Below are 15,184 nucleotides of genomic sequence, written 5' to 3'. Positions count from 1 at the left end.
GGTTTCTTTTCTTTCAACAAAGTAAGAGGCTCACGTATCTGTCAAACAAAGCTTTCATAATAAAGAAAACTGTCACACAGCAACATGGTGTCTGAGAGAAACTAAAACCACATGATGAGGCAATAATGAGAATTTGTCTCTCTAACTGAACTGAACTGAACACCCCAAGAGAGGGGCCAATTCCAGAGAACAACACAAAAGTCCCGCCCACCAGATGCCAGACATTATACTATTCAAATTAGGCCCCAGTGTTTTCCTTACATACACCCCATGCCCTGAATGCACGTGCGTGCGTGTGTGCACACCCACCCACCCAAATTCTGGGCACTGTAGTGCACAAAAATCTGCTTCAAATGTGCTTTAAATGTATAACCCCTTGGCTTGCAGGGCAGCAGCTGAAGAAGGAGCAAAAGAGTCTTCTTGTGTGTGTGTTTCTTTGTGGTTGATTAGCTGCTCTCCCTGTGCAAAGGTCAGAGGGGGCAGGGTTTCTGTTGAGTCAGGTGATTAGCTGTGGGAGGAGCTTATCAGAGCTTGCAGGGCAGCGGCCCACGCCTGGCAGCGCGCGCAGTTTGATCCATCTTTTAGATTTAGGGGAGCTAGTCTCAAACGTTTGTTGGGGGAGACCTAGGCTTTTTTTGGGGGGGGTTATTTGTCCTGTCTTCACTCTTTTTAAAATGGAGGACCACTGTAGCCACCCCCAACGACATGTTCTCAAGATGGCGGGGGAGGGAACAGCTGCAGTCGCCTGCGGTTCCTGCGCAATGTTTGCCATCTTGCCAAAGGTTGCAGGCAGCTTTACCTGCAGCAATTGTATGTTGATTGTCCTCTTAGAAGACAAAGTCCAGCAACTGGGGGAACGTGTAGCTACGCTCCAAAGAATTAGAGAGCTGGAGCTCTTCTTGGAAGCAACAGAGAACACCGTCTCCACCAAGAAGGAGACAGGGGACACCCCTGAGAAGGAGGCTAGTTCACCAACACAGGTGCCAGATATATGGAGAAACGTGACTCAAAGAAGTAGGAGGCCCAGGGTTCGCTCTGATTGTTTAGAAATACACAATCGCTTTGAAGTCCTCTCCCCTAGCATGGAAGACGAAGAACAGACTCCATTTGAGGATCTCTCCCTCATTACAGTCGATCAGGTATATGAAGACGAGCAGCAAAGTCAGTCCTCAGGGAATGTGCAGGCGACCTTGGAACGGACAGCTCATGGAAGAATCCCGACCAAACCTAAGAGGAGGTGTGTAGTGGTGATAGGGGACTCCCTACTGAGGGGAACAGAAGCAGTGATCTGTGGGCCTGGCAAGATGTCTCGGGAAGTGTGCTGTCTCCCCGGGGCTAAGATCCAAGATGTAACTGAACGACTGCAAGGAATCATAAAACCCACTGACAAATACCCCTTCCTCTTGGTTCATATGGGAACCAATGACACTGCAAGCAATAGCCTCCAGAAGATCAAAAGAGACTACGAGGCTCTGGGCCTCTTGGTACAGCAAACTAAATATGACATAATAGGCATCACTGAAACCTGGTGGGATAAGTCCCATGATTGGAATGTAATAATGGAGAGATACAATCTATTTCAGAGAAACAGACCAGACAAGAAAGGAGGAGGAGTGGCGATATATGTCAGGGATGTGTATACCTGTGAAGAGATCCAAGATTTAGAACCTCAAAGCCAAAGTGAGAGCATTTGGGTCAAAATTAAGGGAGAGAAGAATAACAGAGACCTCATTGTGGGAGTTTACTATAGATCCCCAAGCCAAACGGAGGACATAGATGATGCCTTCCTGGAACAGATGGCCAAGCATGCAAAAGGAAGGGAGATAGTAGTAATGGGGGACTTCAATTACCCGGATATTTGTTGGATGTCAAACTCAGCCAAGAGCAGGTCAAACAGATTCCTCACTGGCCTTGCTGACAACTTCATTGTCCAGAAAGTGAGAGAAGCAACAAGAGGAACAGCCATTTTAGATCTGTTCCTAACCAATGTTGATGACCTGGTTAGTGGGGTAGAAGTGGAAGGGTCATTAGGCGCAAGTGATCATGCTCTTCTGAAGTTTACTATACAGCGGAAAGGAGCAGCCAAGCATACTAGGACTCAATTTCTTGAAGAAGAGTTTTGGATTTGATATCCCGCCTTTCACTCCCCTTCAGGAGTCTCAAAGCGGCTAACATTCTCCTTTCCCTTCCTCCCCCACAACAAACACTCTGTGAGGTGAGTGAGGCTGAGAGACTTCAGAGAAGTGTGACTGGCCCAAGGTCACCCAGCAGCTGCATGCGGAGGAGCGGAGACGCGAACCCGGTTTCCCAGATTACGTGACTACCGCTCTTAACCACTACACCACACTGGCTCTAAGAAAGCCGACTTTAAGAAAGCCGACTTCATAAAACTTAGGGAAGTGCTGGGTGAGATCCCATGGACAGTAATACTAAAAGGAAAGGGAGTTCATGATGGCTGGGAGTTTGTTAAGAGGGAGATAGTAAAAGCACAACTTCAGGCAATACCAATGAGACGGAAACATGGAAGGTGCCTAAAGAAGCCAGGGTGGCTATCTAAAGAACTTTTAACTGAGTTAAGATTAAAAAAGGATGTGTACAAAAAATGGAAAAGGGGGGAAACCACCAAAGAGGAATTCAAACAAATAGCCAGCACGTGTAGACACAAAGTCAGAAAAGCTAAAGCACAGAATGAGGCTTGCTAGAGAGGTTAAAAGCAACAAAAAAGGCTTTTATGGGTATGTCCGTAGCAAAAGGAAGAACAAAGAAACAGTGGGGTCACTCAGAGGAGATGATGAAATGCAAACAGGGGACACAGAAAGGGCTGAACTCCTCAATGCCTTCTTTGCCTCAGTCTTCTCCGATAAAGAAAACAATCCCCGACCTGAAGAATTTGGAGCAAATGATTCAGCAGAGGAAACACAGCCCAGAATAACTAAGGAGATAGTACAAGAATACTTGGCTAGTTTAGATGTATTCAAGTCTCCAGGGCCAGATGAACTGAATCCAAGAGTATTAAAAGAACTGGCAGATGTGATCTCAGAACCACTGGCAGTCATCTTTGAGAATTCCTGGAGAACAGGCGAAGTCCCGGCAGACTGGAGGAGGGCAAATGTTGTCCCTATTTTCAAAAAGGGGAAAAGAGAGGACCCAAATAATTACCGCCCAGTCAGTCTGACATCAATACCAGGGAAGATTCTGGAGCAGATCATTAAGCAAACAGTCTGTGCGCACCTAGAAAGGAATGCTGTGATCACCAATAGTCAGCATGGATTTCTGAAAAATAAGTCATGTCAGACTAACCTGATCTCGTTTTTTGACAGAATTACAAGCCTGGTAGATGAAGGGAACGCAGTGGATGTAGCCTACCTTGATTTCAGCAAGGCATTTGACAAGGTGCCTCATGATATTCTTGTAAAGAAGCTGGTAAAATGCGGTCTTGACTATGCTACCACTCAGTGGATTTGTAACTGGCTGACTGACCGAACCCAAAGGGTGCTCATCAATGGTTCCTCTTCATCCTGGAGAAGAGTGACTAGTGGGGTGCCACAGGGTTCTGTCTTGGGCCCGGTCTTATTCAACATCTTTATCAACAACTTGGATGATGGACTCAAGGGCATCCTGATCAAATTTGCAGATGACACCAAACTGGGAGGGGTGGCTAACACCCCAGAGGACAGGATCACACTTCAAAATGACCTTGACAGATTAGAGAACTGGGCCTGTGGGAAAACAAACAAGATGAATTTTAACAGGGAGAAATGTAAAGTATTGCACTTGGGCAAAAAAAATGAGAGGCACAAATACAAGATGGGGGACACCTGGCTTGAGAGCAGTACATGTGAAAAGGATCTAGGAGTCTTGGTTGACCACAAACTTGACATGAGCCAACAGTGTGACGCGGCAGCTAAAAAAGCCAATGCAATTCTGGGCTGCATCAATAGGAGTATAGCATCTAGATCAAGGGAAGTAATAGTGCCACTGTATTCTGCTCTGGTCAGACCTCACCTGGAGTACCGTGTCCAGTTCTGGGCACCACAGTTCAAGAAGGACACTGACAAACTGGAACGTGTCCAGAGGAGGGCAACCAAAATGGTCAAAGGCCTGGAAACGATGCCTTATGAGGAACGGCTAAGGGAGCTGGGCATGTTTAGCCTGGAGAAGAGGAGGTTAAGGGGTGATATGATAGCCATGTTCAAATATATAAAAGGATGTCACATAGAGGAGGGAGAAAGGTTGTTTTCTGCTGCTCCAGAGAAGCGGACACGGAGCAATGGATCCAAACTACAAGAAAGAAGATTCCACCTAAACATTAGGAAGAACTTCCTGACAGTAAGAGCTGTTTGACAGTGGAATTTGCTGCCAAGGAGTGTGGTGGAGTCTCCTTCTCTGGAGGTCTTTAAGCAGAGGCTTGACAACCGTATGTCAGGAGTGCTCTGATGGTGTTTCCTGCTTGGCAGGGGGTTGGACTCGATGGCCCTTGTGGTCTCTTCCAACTCTCTGATTCTATGATTCTATGAACCCGCATGCAGCCTGTAATGTATGTTTTGGGTAGGAGGGTTGCAAACATATGCAATTGTCCAATGGACCAGTGTTTGGTTTGTGCTGCTGGGCTCTGAATACTTAAGATTGTGCAATATTTGAGCATGTTGATGAAGCCCTATATTCTCCAGAAGCAAGTCTGCAGAAATAATGTGATTAGCAGACTCCTAGTTTCAATCACATTTCTGAAGATACTGTGATCTGCAACTTTCAAATGTCATTTCCAACATCAAGCCTTACAAATGAAGCTTATTTAGCTAGCCAGGTAAATGGTAGTAGCAATCCTATTGTTAACATCACTGCCTTTAACATTTTTGAGCTAGGTTTGCAGCAGTGTAATTGGCTAGAGACCCAGTTCTAGGCTTGTGGAGGGGGTTTCCTAGGAAAGCTACCCTCAGGACTTCTCCTTTGTAACCCCCACTCCCATGTGCTTGTTTGCAGACCAGCAGGTGGCCTGCCCAACAGTTAATGGCAGGGACAGCATCCTCTTAGCACTGCCCCCCCCTTCCTGCCATAGGATTAGTGGGCTCTGATGAAACTCTGTGCTTGCCAGAGTATGCTGTGCATTTGAATCCTCTGATTTTGTTTCATTTATTTTTATATGCTTTTATGTGTTCTTCATATTGCCATTTTACTTCTTTTGGGGTGTGTATTTAACAACATACATGTATTTGTTTTCACACTGTAGAAGACACACTTGAGGGAAGAAATAACTCAAACTAAAAACATATGTTGATAGCAATAGCTGTCAAACCCGCAACCTCCAAGCAAATCACAAAGTCAATGAGCTCATCGCCTTGGAGTCTTCTTTATTATCACCAGCATCACTTTAGACAATTTTTTTATTTTATTTTTTGTTAAATATACCTCTGCAGGGCACAATCACATACAATCAATACGATTGGTAAATTACATGAGCTCTATCCCAAGCATATATGCACCAAAATGTCAAAAAAGTTATTAAAAAATGAACTCCACCCAAAAAGGTGATAATGACTTAAGAATGTCTCGGGGAGACTGGTACAATCCTAAAAAGACCAAAGGAAACTTGGCTTAACACCCCCCACCCCCACACACAACCATAAAGAATGCACACAGATATAGAGGAATCCCACAACTGGAAATGGCTTGGGAAGTGTGAGAGAGGCAGGTTTGATGAACAAAAACAGGGAGTGAAATCTAGATTGAAGGCTGCAAGTCCACCAAAACTAATTTTAAAATGCCACCATGCTGCTGATAAGGTCGCCTTGAAGGAAAGGGGTCCATGGCTAGCAAAGAGGCTGCTTACATAGCAAGCAGAGACTGTAAGGCAATTGTAAACTCACAATAGGCAGCAGAGACTGAATTTAGGGATCTGTACAGAGCCTGAAACTGTGATCTGTCAAGACAGCCGGCAAAAAAGGGGGCACTGCCAGTCTTGCTCCCCACTCCTAGCTGCCTTTATCTAGTTTTAAGCTAGGGGGATCTCCCTAACCAAATCCAGCTGTGGGATTCTGTTCCAGTTACACAATCTGGTTTTGGATGCCAAAGACTTGTGAGTATTGTCTGCCACAACAAACTAACATTAACGACAAGAGGGCACAGGGGGTGTCTTCTTGCAGACATCCCATGAATTCAATGGGACTTGCATGTAGAAGACAACCCCGCTTACAAATGGTGCCCAAAGTCACTTTAACATACACAGAAGCAAACAAATTTTGTTTATAGCAAACACCAAATACTCCACAGGATTCTGTTTTTTATATATATAAAAGATATGTATACATGTAACATCAGCATGTCTAATACTTTTCAGAGAGAGAGAGAGAGAGAAAGAGAAAGAGAAAGAGAAAGAGAGAGTCTCTGCATTTAAGCATATGTTTTTCTTTTGGTAAAAAAAACCCAAACTTTTGCCTCCAAAATCAGATACTTTTTTGTATGTGGGGAGAAAAGCATCAGACGGTCATAAATACATAAGTTATTTAGATATAGGCAACATCAGAACAGAAGCTACCCAGAAAATGGCAACTGTAGGTATTAAGGAACTTCTAAGATACTATCATAATGAAAGCTGAGAGTGTTTGCTGTCTTTCAGAACCAGAGCCTTACATTTGTAGCTTAAGAAATCAAAAAGCAATTTTTTGCCATAATAAATAATTAAAAGACTGTGAGTCCATTGGCAAATCCAGCACAATGTTTACCACAGGAATCCCATTGAAGCAGTGAAGGAAAGGGGACAGTTTCTTCTCCGTGTTACTTTGGATGTCATCAATATGTGCTCTCAATGAGCTATCCTTTCAGTAAGTACAGAACTGTCTCTGGGTTGATTTGGTGAAACAGGAAATAATTTGGTGTATTTAAATGATGAATATTAGGCAATTGATCCTGAAAAGGGTGGAGGGCCTTTCCTCCAGAGCTGCGTATCAACCCAAGACCAGCAATTACACCAGAAACCATTTGGTGATGCAGGGACATAGCTAATCTCATGCAATTTAGTTTACTCAATCAAGGCCATTGCTTTTAGTGTGTCTGTTTAAAAGCACAACTGTGAATTTTGAAAAGATTCGTCTGTTGTGTTTTCCATATAGGGGAGTGGGAGAAAATAATTGGAGGTGGGAAATTCTGTACCAGAATCTCAGTAGCTTGGTTTACACATTACATTAAATCATAATGTAAAAAACCCTATTACGTCATGCTTACTTACCGTGTTCCTGCCACAGATAAAACAAGCCAGACTCTGGTTTGTTATACTGTCCAAACCTGGGCTTGTGGTTTGCTTCCTCCAAATAAACCGCGAGTGGCAAGCCTGGAACCAGTCTTGGTTACAGCTCATGGTTTGGAGTAAACAAACCACAGGCTGGGTTCAGAGAACATGACCAGCCACGTTCTGGCTTGTTTTATCTGTGGTGTGGCGACAGAAGCAGGGAGAAGTGCCACTGGAACTTGTGAGCAACATGCAATGCCCTGCTCCTCATTCACACAAAACCAGTTTGTTTTACACTGAGATATAGAGTCCTGTGTTAACTGGACCCTATCAAGCTAAACCTTGGCATTACAAGAATGAGCCTCCACATATCCTGAGCTTATGTACTCATTTCCTCCTCCAGAATGGGGGCAAGGAGATGACTAGAAGTTTATTCTTCCCATTCAGATGAGCCAGTTTATCACTTGTCCAAACCGTATACAGTAATTAAACTTAACTATGATTCAACGACAGAAGCCTGGCTACTAAACTATGGCTTGAAGCTGGCTTGTCTCAAAAAAAGGGGTAAGAAAAGAAAGCTAAGATTAAGCACTTTTTCTTGGTGCAGACAACATGGGGTGATATTCTACTAAGATTTACTTAAATTCATTAAATTTAATGCACCATTAGAAGAATTACACAAGGACAATTTTTTAAAAGATGATTTCACTGCAATTTGGGTTGACATTAGATTTTATGAGTATAGCCAAACATGGCAATCTTCTGGCACCAACTCCCTAACCCCCTTCTCTTGGTGAACAAGGCTCATCTGTGGAAAAAATAATCCTTATGCCACTAGGTGGTGTTATAGTTATATGAATATTTTGAATAAAGGTTTAATTATTTTTATTACTTCCATCCATCTCAAGCATTACTTAAGAATTTGCACTATATTTTGGGTTTTTTCCCCATTTTCTGTGTGTATTGTGATTTAGTATATATTATTTCTAGTTTGATCCGTTTGTCATATGCTTTTATGATTTTGTATGTTACATTGGCCTAATACCAAATCAGTTATTGTGTAAGCTGCTACTATGGACATTCCAACTTAGGTGTTTTACAGGTCCTGTTTTGCAAATATGATGTTCATTAGTCTTACGAATAATAAAATAAAATAAAAACATTTAAAAAATAATAATAGGACAAAGTCAGGTCCATTAATTTCAGTGGGTCTACTCTGCACAGAACTTCATGGCACGATGCAGTTAATCTATAACTGAAAGCTTTGGAATGCCTCTTTGCAGCTGTTCCCAGGAGAATGCAAACTCAAGGCTTACACAGGCTTTTTCTTGTAATGCTAAACATAGTTTAGCACTATGTCTGAATGAGGCCACTGATATACCTTTTTAAGTTCTTTCTAGAGCAAGTCAGTACACAGATTTGCTTCATAAGATGGAGTCAACTGCTGGTATTAGTCATTCACTTTCCTATAGTGGGTGGAATTCAATGCAGCACTAAGGAGATTGTTCCATCAATGCAAGCGTTTCTGTCTGCCTGCCTAAGGGCTTCTTTTCTTCCCCTGCAGACTCTTCTAGGGGTTCTCTCAACCCTCCAGAGCTGGTTGGAGGAAGGTGCAGGGGGAAGGAAGCCCCATGACACTAACATGCCCTGGCTTTGGTTAACAGAACCAGGTAGTTGAATCTGCCGTTCAGAATCAATTTCGTACTTCACAAGACACACTGTGCCAAGCAAGTATCTGGGGTTGTTGGACCACAGTTAGGTGATCCTGTCTGCCCCTTTAGATAGTTTGAGTATGCAGCTGCTAGCTTTCCTTCCACTGGTCTACTTGCCTACCATCCACTTCCATGTAAGCTAAAACTGTAGTCTGTTTATAACAACAGGCAGGGCATGGGGCCAGATGAGAGGCTCAGGATGGGAGATGCATCTGTGGTGTAATTTCTTCTGCTGCCTCCAGATCTTAAATGAACAGGTTGGATCTCAAGAATACAACTTGGCAAATCTAGCGCTGGAAAAAGTTCCCTTCCACAGACAGAAATATTTGCAAATGCGTAGAACATAATGTAAATTTCACTATGAACATACTGATGAGATATGGGGAAATGACTGAAGAGTGACCTCCTTGAGGCCATTTATTTTTAAAAAGCCCATGCCTGGTTAGTTAGTAGAACTATGAAACCAAGTGCTTTTGGATTACATATGCTTGTCTTTATGGATTCATGTATTAATTGGTCAGAATGAAAGAGGCTTCTATATAGCTTTGGACATGCAGAAAAATGGGATAATGTGTCTAAGATACAACTCAATACACTTTCTGCAGCCAAGTACACAGAGCTACCTGTGTAGTCAGCATGTGCAGTGTGTTTGCATGCATTTGCTTCTGCATTTAACTACATCTGGTGCTACTTCTACTAAAATTCTTCAAGCTTCCTTATATTTATTTTTACTAGACCTCAATAGAAAATTTCAAGCAGGAATAATGACAGTAAACAATAACTTTTTCATAAGCCCTTTTTTGTTGCAAATTGTAACTTGATGTGTGATGGGAGAGTATTCAAGCATTAAAAAAAATAGAAAAGGGGATATATAAATGGCTGCAAATTTAATGAGGCTTAAACACACCACTTCCAAAATCTAATAATTTATCATCACTGAATGTATTTTTGTAAGGCTCAACAGTCATAAGCTTTTAGACATATTTACCAGTGTTAAGAGCTGAAAACACAGAAACCAAGTTCAATAAAAACTGGCTAAACCAGTAGGATGAATAAAATAAAAATACCCCACCCCCACCCCCCAAAAAAACCAACACCCAAGAGTAAAGCACAAGTCTTTGGCTCTCCTTGAACAAAAAGCAAACAAAACAAAAAAACAAAACAAAACCAAAAAAAAGGTATTTCCCACATTTATACAGACCCCCCATTTGCCTACCAGTAGGGGCAATATCACATTTGTGCATCACTGAGTAATAACACCATTAGAAAAGGCAACTTCACAGAAGTTATTGGCTAAGCGAATTCATTTGAATGCTCTATTTTGAGGCAGCAAGCTTTTGACTGGTGCATGATCAGGGAGGGTGACAGGCACGTCTACGGAAGGAAAAGGAACAGAAGCAGAAGAAGCTAGAGCAGGTAAATTAGAATGGGTACTGCAAAAAGCATTTAAGTTATCCTGTAAATCCTTCATAAACCTTTTACAGAATTAAATTTTGCTCTAACCACCAAGGTTACCTAGGGTAACAAAGGACACCCAGCTCAAAATGTTCTAATAAGGTTTGAAGTGAACAGGGTGTTGTAAACAACAAAGTGGAAAGAAAGGAGTAATCTACAGAACTGATCATTAATAACAGCTATTAAAATTGTATGCTAAATGTATCAGAGGAAAATAAGCCAAAACTTAAGCACAGTATACAGGAACAGTGGAGGAGGATGCTGTAAAGGTTTGTTGACTATTGTGAAATACATCTATGTCTGTTTGCCTATTTCCTCATTGCTATAAGGCATCCAGAGTACAAAGGTTACAAAGCTAGCGTCAAGAGAAGTGGAGTCTGGATCCCATGGACAGTTTAAAGCCCAGTGTGTTATGATGTTTCTCTTAAAACAGAGAGAAACCGTATGAAAGGGGGGCGGGAACTAGTCCACTGGTGAAACAGCAACACCAGCAGACGTCTCTCTATTTCTCAAGCTTATGAATCTCCAAGCTCAAAAGATTCAGAAAAGAGCTTTTTGAATGCCCCTAGAATATAGATACTTCTCAGGTTTCAATATTTTCTATGTCTCCTTTACAAAGAAGGAAGGATTCACTGCCAACCAGCTCCTTACCTTAAATAGTGCTGAAAAGTCCTAGCAAACTAATTTAGGAAAACTAATTATAAAAGAACAAACCAGATGAACTACAGAATTAGATTCTTCTACTTGAAAGCCAGTACACTTCACCAAAAAGTCACTGAAAAACTTAAAGCCTTTTCCTAATTCCTTATGTGCTCACCTTTGTTGAGTAAATCTTTGCACCAAAAAATGAGGGAAACAGGAAACTCAGCCAAGATCAATGTGGTTTGAAAAGATTAAACAAAAACCTTTGCATGTGCAAACAGGACATTAACCTGGATAGGACACTGTGCACAGAGTACAGCCTGGGGGGGGGGGGGATGACACAAATATTGAGAGATCTAACTTTTAAGCTCACATTCAGAGCGTGTACTTTTATAGTAGAAGCTTCTCAGTATCAGCAATGGCATTTTCCTCATGTTCTGCCCATTCTTCCACGTGCTCAATGAATACACCCATGGCAGGGTGATTAGGCCTCTGTACAAACTGCTTTTTGCAATGTCCCTAAGCAAACAGACAAGCCTCGCCATATACACTTTGTACACCCGTGGGCAAATTTCACAGACTAGTGAATGCACGTAGATCAGGGTGGCTGGACTTGCCGCCATGATGCTGCTCCCCTATACCAAGGGTGAACCATCTTTTTGGCCCAGTGAGGCAGATCCTTCTCTCTCCCTCCCCTTGGGCCAACACTGACAAGTGGGCGAGGCCACCCACCCTCCTGCCAAAGTTGGCCCACAGAGGTGCAAAAAGATAGTGAGCAACACATCAGCTGATGCAGCAGTAGTCCCATCTCGCCTTCTGCAGGCTTTATGCGTCCAGCTGTCGGCTGGGTGGGGGTTGTCCTGCTTTCTGCAAAGATCAACTGCCTGTGCTGGTTGCCTGCAGAGGGTGAAGCAGAAACCAGTCAACACAGCAGCACTAAGCAGGACGGAGGCCCACCTCCTATCAGGTGACGCCACCTGCTCAGCAGAGTGACGTCACTTGACTGTCAAGTGGGTGTGCTTTATGAAATATAGTCTCATGGGCCAAATTAGAATCTTGGACAAGCCCAAATTGACCCATGGGCCAGAGGTACTCCACTCCTGCCCTTTATGCATGTTCACAGTATGCACATTAAAATGACTGAGAAGTGCTGAAGTCTCTCTTCCCTGAAGTTAGAAAATTTTCTGTACAGTATATGAAACTATTCTAACAGAAAGCCATTTTTTCTCTTTTTCCAAGTTAGGCTCTCTCTGGAGGGGAAGATCTTTAAAAGATTGCTACATAATTTATGTACAAGGTTAACTAAATTTTGTTTTCTTGCAAACAAAGATGATATTTTGGGCTAGGGCCTTCATAGACCTGATTCATTCAAAGGAGTTCCTGTGTTGTGAGAAATAAGAATAATAGTACTTACAAGCAAAGTTAGCTTGTTTCAGTGCTCTCCTGATATTACTCTTGCTTTACCGCACCAGGAAAAGCAGAAAGGCGTGATGGGCTCCCTCAAGTGAACAATTTTCATCAAGAAAAGAAAGTATTTCTATCTAGACTTCAGTGGAAAGCAGGGCCAGGGGAAAGAAAGGTAATGCAAAAGGAGAAAAAAAAATTCTCATGTTAAAATTCTGATAGAGTGGTGTGTGAAGTTAAGAGAAGCTGAAGATGATTGTTAAAATGCCTTTGAGATATATTTTCTCAGTGCCTCTACCTCCCAGATGTTTTATAACAGCTGCACTCATGTGAAAAAATTCTTAAAACATACCCAATATATATACAGATATAACTACATATATGTGTATATATACATACATATATAGATAATTTTTATTTAAATAAAAAAATGAATGCTCGAATCCCAAGCCAATACATGTATCAAATTTTTGGCCAGCCAGGTCTGTAGGGCATAATCAAATTCAATGTGAAATAGTATATAAATGCGGTGCCTTGACTGGGCAAATTAAATAATCGCTACTCAACAGAGTCTTCTGCTTGGACTCTCCTACTGGTAGGCAACAGGGGGGCTGTATCCCCCCATTTTGTTCAATGTAACAGTAAGACAGATGCAAACTAGCTGAAGGTTGCTATGACCTCAACAAGGGTTTAAGGGAAGAAAAACAACCTAAAACAAGATTAACAAACTTCTGCTTTTACCCAACCAAAGCAATGCTTCAACTTATTACATAACCAGTGCTTTCTGAGTTTTAGTAGTCTAATCCATAGGGGAGAAGTAGGCTTAAGAGATGTGTGGGAGCTTTTGCAATGGTTTCCACTCGGAGCATCTCTACCTACATATAACTTGGAGGGAAAGAGGAGGAAGTCAAATTATGCACAGCACAAGTAAGACCACTGCTTGCAACAGTGGCATTTTAAGGACAATCTTAAATGCAATGACGTATGCAGCAAGAAGAAAGGTTTTCATCCCATCTAGATCCTGAAGGGTGTTGCTGTTGAGACAGAGTTGCTGAAAGTAAATCTAAGGAGTTCTATTATCTTGTCACTCTCTCCCATTACTCAGAGAAGCCTTCACTTTCAGAGACTGAATACAGCAGGGATAGGCAACTCCCCCACCCAAGACAGACCAGGGACAACCAAGAGCAGCTTTGAATGCAATAAAGATGCTGAGGAAACCCAAAGCAAAGGGCCTGCACTTCCTGTCTTCTTGCTTCTCTCCATCCCACCCAAACTATAACTTCTACAGTTCTCATCTTGGGCAGATGCAGCAGCTTTCCCTGTATTAGGATATCATGCAATCCCCATCCTTCCCAGAAACAAAAGTTAACACAGAGGTTGTGCTTTAGACCTGACAAAGAAGCAGAGACCCAAATTTCTCAACCTAACCCATCTCTGACAACTGAAGCCATTCTACACTGCAGTTTAGGCGTTGTTTTTAATCTGCAATGGCTGCCTTTCAAGCGTGCTGGGATCAATCAGTATTAGCCAATTTATGCTGCCTCGCCAGAAATGGAACAGCTATTTCATTCTTATTCATGTAAACAGATCTGCTTGTTGAGGTGATGAATACATGCTCTACAAACTGAAGTTAAAAATCTACCATGCTTAGAAAAACACAATGGATAACGGTGATGTACTAGCATGCTTAAAGAGAGTTACTTTCAGAAACTCTGCAACACATTTTCTGACAAGGCAATTGAGAGCTTCCTCCTCCATTGCAACACTTCCTATTTTCTTTTCAAACTCACACAAAGCAGTGGTGAGTGAGACTGTTTTGAAGGGAGAAGAAAAGAGGAAATTATACACTGGGTATGTAATAATACCAAAATAAAAGAGAAAACCTACCTCATTAAGATCATACAATTAATCAAACAGAGTGTGTGTATATATATTTATATATATAATATCTGTTTCTTTTAAAGCCCTGGCATTCAAGGCATCCAAAGTTATTAAAATAAAGTTCATTCACAGAACAAAAACAAATTTAATCTGAGTTGCTTGCAGATACTGCTAATTTTCATTTTTTTAATTAAAAAATGTGTTAATGTGAACTATGTGCAGGGTTTGTTCTAGTAGTGGTGTTGTGCACATTGTCTCAGGACCTGCCATTGTTGCAGCTCTTGCTCAGTGTCTCCCATTATATCCCAAGGAGGGGTAAAGGTGACCCCAGACAGAAATGGAGAGATGCTTTTGTTCCTTCAGGGAGCAGATGTAGGTGTTGCTCCTGTCCTCTGGGCATCCAAGTCGCCTCCTCCCGCTTCAGTATCTTCCGACAAGCTCAGAGCTGCAGTTTTGCTTGAGAGGAGGCCAATGCTTTCTTGCGCTGAAGCTGCTCCATTTGGAACATCACTGCTGAAGAATGAATGCCAAAAGGGGAAATTAACAGAGAAGACAGTCAGGTAGAGAAAGAAAGAAACTGAATAAAGTTTTAGAAAAAGAATACTGAGAAGACATCTTGAATACAGTTGGCCATGGTGTCCCAAGTGGCCACTATCAATGACAATCAAAAGATCATTACCATCTGGTAAAATACAGAATACTCTAAATTCAGTGAAGCGAGATTATACATTCTGAAGGTAGTGGAACTGGTTTTAACTCACATTTGCTGCGTTCCACTATATCAGTTTTCTAGGCAAGGCATGTGGGTGGAAGCAAATTCCACATATAGTCGTACCTCAGAAGTTGAAGGGAATCCATTCTGGAATTC

At 42.1% G+C, this 15,184-nt stretch overlaps 1 protein-coding gene across 7 annotated transcripts in view; it reads right to left on the bottom strand.

The window, feature by feature from the left end:
- Positions 1-5,328: 5,328 nt before the first annotated feature.
- Positions 5,329-15,184, bottom strand: part of RC3H1 (ring finger and CCCH-type domains 1) — a 51,729-nt gene continuing 41,873 nt past the window's right edge. For 3 of the 7 annotated variants that reach the window (XM_081194330.1, XM_081194332.1, XM_081194334.1), the window contains one exon: positions 5,329-14,829. In XM_081194330.1, the coding sequence (XP_081050456.1) occupies positions 14,676-14,829 (154 nt within the window). In that variant the 3' untranslated portion in view covers positions 5,329-14,675. The remainder of the gene's footprint in view (positions 14,830-15,184) is intronic. The other 4 variants (XM_081194333.1, XM_081194335.1, XM_081194331.1 and 1 more) reach the window with 2 other exon arrangements.

This window comes from Podarcis bocagei (genome assembly GCF_964188305.1).
Source record: "Podarcis bocagei genome assembly, chromosome: 5".
Lineage (NCBI taxonomy): Eukaryota > Metazoa > Chordata > Lepidosauria > Squamata > Lacertidae > Podarcis > Podarcis bocagei.
The sequence above is the reverse complement of the archived record's forward strand: the minus strand, read 5'-3'. Positions and strand labels throughout refer to the sequence as shown.